This window comes from Priapulus caudatus, unplaced genomic scaffold (assembly GCF_000485595.1).
Source record: "Priapulus caudatus unplaced genomic scaffold, Priapulus_caudatus-5.0.1 Scaffold1401, whole genome shotgun sequence".
NCBI classification, from domain to species: Eukaryota; Metazoa; Priapulida; class Priapulimorpha; order Priapulimorphida; family Priapulidae; genus Priapulus; species Priapulus caudatus.
The window spans coordinates 37,616-45,509 of NW_014578462.1; the positions used below are offsets into that span (position 1 = coordinate 37,616).

The 7,894-nt window shown below is 46.6% G+C and overlaps 1 protein-coding gene across 1 annotated transcript in view; it reads right to left on the reverse strand.

Moving 5' to 3' along the window:
• Nucleotides 1-7,894, reverse strand: part of LOC106816516 (acetyl-CoA carboxylase-like) — a gene marked incomplete at its 5' end in the record, with an annotated part of 52,127 nt that overhangs the window by 14,232 nt on the left and 30,001 nt on the right. Inside the window, 8 exon segments of the mRNA XM_014821143.1 lie at nucleotides 84-93; nucleotides 244-447; nucleotides 1,749-1,817; nucleotides 2,534-2,623; nucleotides 3,152-3,229; nucleotides 3,504-3,641; nucleotides 4,416-4,514; nucleotides 4,808-4,918. Coding sequence (XP_014676629.1) covers nucleotides 84-93; nucleotides 244-447; nucleotides 1,749-1,817; nucleotides 2,534-2,623; nucleotides 3,152-3,229; nucleotides 3,504-3,641; nucleotides 4,416-4,514; nucleotides 4,808-4,918 — 799 coding nt within the window.

A 7,894-nucleotide genomic window follows, 5' to 3' on the forward strand; every position in this document is an offset into this window, starting at 1 on the left:
GAGAGAGAGAGAGAGAGAGAGAGAGATTTTTTTAATATTCACAACATTTTAGCAGACTTTCCTGTCGTACAATCTCGACATACCTGGCCGGTGCTGGGGTCGTTAAGCTACCTGGCCGGTATTCAGGTGCGACTTACCTGGCCGGTGTTGAGATCGCTAAACTACCTGGCCGGTGTTCAGGTGTGACTTACCTGGCCAGTGTTCAGGTGTGACTTACCTGGCCGGTATTCAGGTGTGACTTACCTGGCCAGTGTTGGGGTCGTTGACTTCACGGTAGAGGCTGATGTCGAGGTAGTAGCCACTCTCGTTAGCGAGGAACAGACGGATGGGGATGCGCTTGCCGTTAGCTGTAAGCCTCACCATCATCTTCAGCTCGGCCTGCGTGACTCGCAGCTTCCACAGCCGCGGCCCGTAGCGCATCACCATGCTCCGCACGCTGTCCTCTATCTGTTGCCATGGTAACGCAGAAGCCATGTTAGCTGGGGGAGATAATGACGACATCGAGGGGGGGGATCACAGGTGGGAGGAGGGAGGCAGGAAGAGAAGGCGTGGTGGTGATCATGCTGCCAAGATTCCCTGCTCTCTGAGAAGATACCCTGGGCCGCCGTAACCGGAAAGAAAATGTGGTCGTAACATTAGTCTCAACTTTGTCTCATTGACGGAAACAGTGTAAAGTTACAAGTTTCTCGTATGCAGTGTATAGAGATCTTGTCTACAAGAAAAAGTTAATATTATGACAAATTTTTGTTTCTTTAATGTCATTAACTCCATTCATACTGATGCAGTAAGGTGCTTAGGCGATTCCAGTATACCCCACTTCATTCTTACAATGGTGCTTAGGCGATTCCAGTATACCCCACTTCATTCTTACAATGGTGCTTAGGCGATTCCAGTATACCCCACTTCATTCTTACAATGGTGCTTAGGCGGATTCGCAGTATACCACTTCATTTTAACAATGGTGTTAGGGCGATTCCAGTATACCCCACTTTCCATTCTTACAATGTGGTAGGTATTCAGAATACTCGCCACTATGCTACATGTGTTAGGCGTATCCAGTATACCGCCACCTTCATCTTACATGGTGGCTTAGTGATTCAGATACCGCCACTATCATTCATTACAACCTGGTGCTTGAGGCGACCCAGTATACCACTTCATTCTTTACAAGGTGGTTGGGAAACAAATCATAGAGTTTAGTAGTAGTAAATTTAAACAATGGTGGTTAGGGGAAACATCATAGAGTTTAGTAGTAGTAAATTTAAACAATGGTGGTTAGGAGAAACATCATAGAGTTTAGTGGTAGTAAATTTAAACAATGGTGGTTAGGGGAAACATCATAGAGTTTAGTAGTAGTAAATTTAAACAATGGTGGTTAGGAGAAACATCATAGAGTTTAGTAGTAGTAAATTTAAACAATGGTGGTTAGGAGAAACATCATAGAGTTTAGTAGTAGTAAATTTAAACAATGGTGGTTAGGGGAAACATCATAGAGTTTAGTAGTAGTAAAGTAGATAATTAGTTAAGCATATAGCATATCAGTCAGTTTTTATCTCTGATTCCTTCATGTAAGAATTTTCTCCCTATAGTGATGGTCTTGATGCAGAATGCACATACTAAGGTCAAGCATAGCAAGCATCGAGGCAAAGAATAGACATTCATCGTATGTTATTGCAAGGTTCTTCATACTCCAGCTCTTACTGATGGAGATATTCACAAACATAGGGTTACAGACTATTCACACGCACCTTAGATGGATCCAGTGTGACAGTTGGCACAAAGTTGAGGAAGATGTGGTTACAGTCCGTCTTCTTGTGCTGAAAGAAGCAACGACAACATGTCAGTGATGCGGCAATCTCCACGATACATACACCGTGGTGGTGAGGAGGAAAGTTTGCTAGAATCGTGATGATTTGAATGGTAAGAATTTCCCATCATGAGATGAGTGCTGGCTTGAGCGTTAAATGTTCTACATGTGATAGATACAGTGTGAATAACAAAGACTATGCATGTGGTAGAGGCATTGTGTGGGTCAGACTGAATGTGCGTACTAATGACCATGCATATGTGATGTTGTTTAGATTGTTAGATATTTAGATAACAACCAGGATTGTTATAGACAGTGATTATGTGGTACAGACAATGCATACATAATACAGACCACGATGGCATGATATAGACCATACATACATGATACAGACCATGATGGCATGATACAGACCATAGATACATGATACAGACCATGATGACATAATACAGACCATAGATACATGATACAGACCATGATGACATAATACAGACCATAGATACATGATACAGACCATGATGACATGATACAGACCATGATGACATGATACAGACCATAGATACATGATACAGACCATAGATACATGATACAGACCATGATGACATGATATAGACCATGATGACATGATACAGACCATGACAACAAGATATAGAACATGACGCCATGACGTAGACGATGCGAGTGTGATATGAGATTACAGTGATGCTCTCTCTACATGATGCCTACATTAGGAGCTGAGCAGGCCACTTCCAGCTCATCCATAGCCTCCAGCAGCACCCTCTCACCCTCATTCTGCATGAAGTCAAACGACGCCTCCTGAAAAACACAACACAACAACGACAATCAATCACCAAGTCATGCCGCGAGATGGCGCCACAAGCAAGTGACGACCACGCTGCGAGATGGCGCCACAACCAAGTGACGACCACACCGTGAGATGGCGCCACAAGCAAGTGACAACCACGCCGCGAGATGGCGCCATGGTCCAGCGACGACCACACAGCAAGATGGCGCCACTGCCCAGCGACGACCACACAGCCAGATGGCGCCACTGCCCAGGGACGACCACAGAGCCAGATGGCGCCACTGCCCAGCGACGACCACACAGCCAGATGGCGCCACTGCCCAGCGACGACCACACAGCCAGATGGCGCCACTGCCCAGCGACGACCACACAGCAAGATGGCGCCACTGCCCAGCGACGAGCACGCTAAGGCACTGCCAACTAACGTAACTTAACACTATGTTAACAGATCCTAGACATGCCGCGCGGTAGAAGCCATGAGCTCAATTCCTCGAGTACTGCTGCCGCTATTGACGACACGGACTGAACACGTGGCTCACCCTGGTGATGAGCTCCGAGTGTCGAATGATCGATCGGATGAAGAATCTGTAGTCGGTGACCTCCTGACCCTTTGGAACCTACAATAATTCGTACGTGTATGTGGGATACATTACTATAACATCAACAGCATCCAATAGACATAAGGTCTGATTTTGAACTTCAAAGCAGGTTCATAATGCATGCTTACATACTCTCCACATACACATAACATCGACATGCATGCACGCACACACACACACACACACACAGACGCACGCACGCACGCACGCACGCACACGCACACACACCGCACACACACATACACCACACACGCGCACGCAAGCACTCACAGTGACGCACGCACACACGCACCTTTGCGCTACCGAAATAGAGGTGCATCTTGTGATTGGGCGTCGGCAGAAACGCGAGGTCAAAGTTCCGCATTCGATTGATCTCCAGCTGGAAGGCCAGCGCTGGCTCCAGATGTCTGTAGATCTTATCCTCCTGAAACTAATAACATGCACCCCACCCAACGTTAGAACCACACACGATGTATGTAGGCTGGTCACAGCATGACCAACGCTATATATACACACATAAATCCAATCAATATGCTAACAACAACACCAATTATAATAGTAATCATAAATGATACACCACGGTGTAAACAACCGTCTAAACAACTGTCTGGACAACCGTCTGCACCACCGTGTGAACAACCATCTGAACAACTGTACACCACGGTGTGAACAACCGTGTGAACAACTGTCTGGACAACCGTCCACACCACCGAGTGAACAACCGTGTGAACAACCATCTAAACAACTGTACACCACGGTGTGAACAACCGTGTAAACAACTGTCTGGACAACCGTCCGCACCACCATGTGAACAACCGTGTGAACAACAATGCACACCACTGTGTGAACAACCGTGTGTACCACTGTGTGAACAACTGTGTGAACAACTGTGTGAACAACCGTGTGTACCACTGTGTGAACAACCATGTAAACAATCATGTAAACAACAATGCGCACCACTGTGTGAACAACAGTGAGAACCATCGTGAAAACATTCGTGCACACCACTGTGTGAACAACCGTGTGAACCACAATGCGCACCACTGTGTGAACAACTGTGTGAAAAACCGTGTGAACAACCATGTGAACAACAATGTGCACTACTGTGTGAACAACAGTGAGAACCACTGTGTGAACAACAATGTGCACCACTGCATGAACAACCATGTGAACAACCAGCGCCTCCCCTCGCGTCATTGCCTACCATGTCGCGCGACCGGTAGGTGAAGAACTTTGGGAACTGTCGTCTGTAGAGCGTGAGAAACGTGAACCTGCGAATCTCCTTGTCCTTCAGCTCCTCTACCTGCAACGACAACAACCCCGGAATCGCACGCGCAACAACACACATATTCAATATGGGAGTATTCCTGGAGTCTTCCAGGACGTAAACAGTACTGGACAAATGAGAGAAAGTCTTTCCAGGATTTTTGGTAAATGCAATCTTTGCACGTTTAATCGTTCAATCTTCTATCGTCTAATAACCGGATAGTGAAACAATGGAGGAAACAGATTTTGTTGTTGTTAAGACATGAGGTTACTGTCATAGATTCTTGAACCAAATACAATAATAGCACGAGCAGACGATGGTCGACTCACCTTTGACATGATGAATTCTTGGAACATGGCAGCGAACACAGCGTCCTTCTTATCTTCGTTCGTCCTGATCGCTACGTTAACGATGTGCACTGGGTCGTCACTGCCATTACTCTACACACACACGAGAGAGAGAGACATTGATGTTACTACAGGATCATCATTGCCATTACTCTACACACACACGAGAGAGAGAGACATTGATGTTACTACAGGGTCATCATTGCCATTACTCTACACACACACACGAGAGAGAGAGACATTGATGTTACTACAGGGTCATCATTACCATTACTCTACACACACACACACACACACACGAGAGAGACATTGATGTTACTACAGGGTCATCATTACCATTACTCTACACACACACACACGAGAGGCAGAAAAAGCATTGATACACAGGCATCATTGCCATTACTCCTACACACAACACACACAGCACGAAAGAGACATGAGTACAACAGCATCAGGCCAACCACACACACACACAACACATGAAGAAGAGACAATTGATTACGACAGGGTCACATACCAACCTACACAGCACACACACACACACACGAAAAACAAGGATGCGACACAGGGCATCATTGCCAACCACACACACCACACGACACCACAGCGAGAAGAGAGACATGAGTACGACAGTCACATGTCCAATACTCTAAACACACACACAACACACTCGAAGAAAGACATGGGGGAGTACTACAGATCATCAGATATACCGACACACACACACACACACACGAGCGAGAGACATAACACACAGGCACATGCATTACCTACACACACACACCACACCACCGACCGAGAGAGAGACATTGGATTACTACAGGACACATGCCCATTACCTACACACACACACGAGAGAGGACAATGATCGTTACACCAGGCATCTGGCCATACCACACACAGGTCACACACACACCACAGAGAGAGACATGAGTACACAGCATCAACCATGACCACACACATCACACACCAACACAACGAGAAGAGACATTTGGATGTTACTACAGGTCATACATGCCATTACCACATCACAGCAATAACCACGAGAGAAGAAGACATGAGTACACAGGACATCATCCACTCCTACACACACACACACACAAACGAAAGAGAGACAGAGTTACTACAAGGACAACATGCCAATACCAACAACACACACACACGAAAGAGAGACAATGGGGGAATGTTACACAGGCTCATCAATTGCATACCCACAACACACGCACACACAAGAAGAAGACATGATGCTACAGCATCAACCATCACTCAGCCACACACACACACACACACGAGAAGAAAGAGACACAGGGCACATTGGGGCCCTTACCAACACACACACACCAGAGAGAGACATTGAGTACTACAGGCACCTTACCAACCTACACACACACACACACACGAAAACAATTACTTACAGTCATCTACCGTATACTCACACAGCAACACACACACAACCAGAGAACATGATACACCAGGCCATCATGGGCCAACTCAACACACACACGACGAGAGAGACAGAGTACTACAGGTGCACATACCCATTACTCTAACACTACCACACACACAGAAGAGGACCCGATTTACTACAGGACACAGCCATCCTACACACACACACAACACCGAAGAAGACATGAGTACACAGCACATTTGCCAATACCCTACAACACACACAATAGAGAAAGAAGAAGACGTACACAGGGCACAACCAACTCACACCACATCACACACAAGAGAGACATTGAGTACTACAGCAATCATACAAACTCAACACAGCAAGAGCAGCACACGAGAACATAGACAGCACATGTCATACCCTAACACCACACACACACACCGAGAGAGAGAAGACAGTGAATACACAGGCATCATGCAACTCACACACACACACACACCCACCAAAGAGAGAGAACATTTGGAGACTACAGGGCATCATACCATTACCCAGGACACCACACACACAACAACGAGAGAGACACTGATTACACAGGCAATCATGCATACCGACACACACATCACCCACGAGAGAGAGAGAGACAGTGATGTACTACAGCACATGCCATACTTACACACACCACACCAACACACACACAGCACACAGAAGACATCGAGTACTACAGCACATGGCCATATCCACAACCACACACACACGACGGAGAGGAGAGCAGAGACACAGTCCATCATGGGCCAAACCACACACACACACACACACAGCCCGCGAAAGAAGAAACATGATACACAGGGTACACATACCCTTCCTACACACACACACACACGAGAAGACATGAGTACACAGCAACATGCAACCACACACACACACAGCAGCAGCACACACGAAGAAGAGAGACAGTGATACAAATGGCATGTCTACCTACAACAAAAACACACACACACCACGAGAAAGAACATTGAGTACACCGGTCACATATGGCCAATACCACACACACTACCAACACACCCACACGAAGAGAAGAGAGATATCGTGCTGAGAAAGCTGAAAAGACATGGGAGTTACTACAGCATCATACCATACCACACACACACCACACCACACGAGAAACGATGTACTACAGGGCACAGCCCATACTCCACACACACAACACACACACACAGTCCCACAAGAGAAGAGAGACAATGGGGATACACAGGCCTCATTGGGCATTACCTCCACACAACATCACACACACACACCACAAGAGAAGACATGATTACACATGGTCATCAATGGGGGGCCATACCACACACAACACATCACAGGGGGGAAGAGAACAGATACACCAGGTCATCATAACAATACTCACACACACGGTCAACACCACACACACGAGAAACATTTGAATACACAGTCATCATGGCCATTACCACACACAACACCCACACCAGCACACATCAGAAGGAGAGACATGGAACTACAGATCATCATGCATTACCGCACACACCCACACACACCACACGAGAGAGAGAACAGATGTACACAAGGCACATGCATTACACTACACACCCACACACACACACACACGAGAGAGAGAGAACAGAGGACACAGCACAACAACTAGCACAACACAGGGCCCA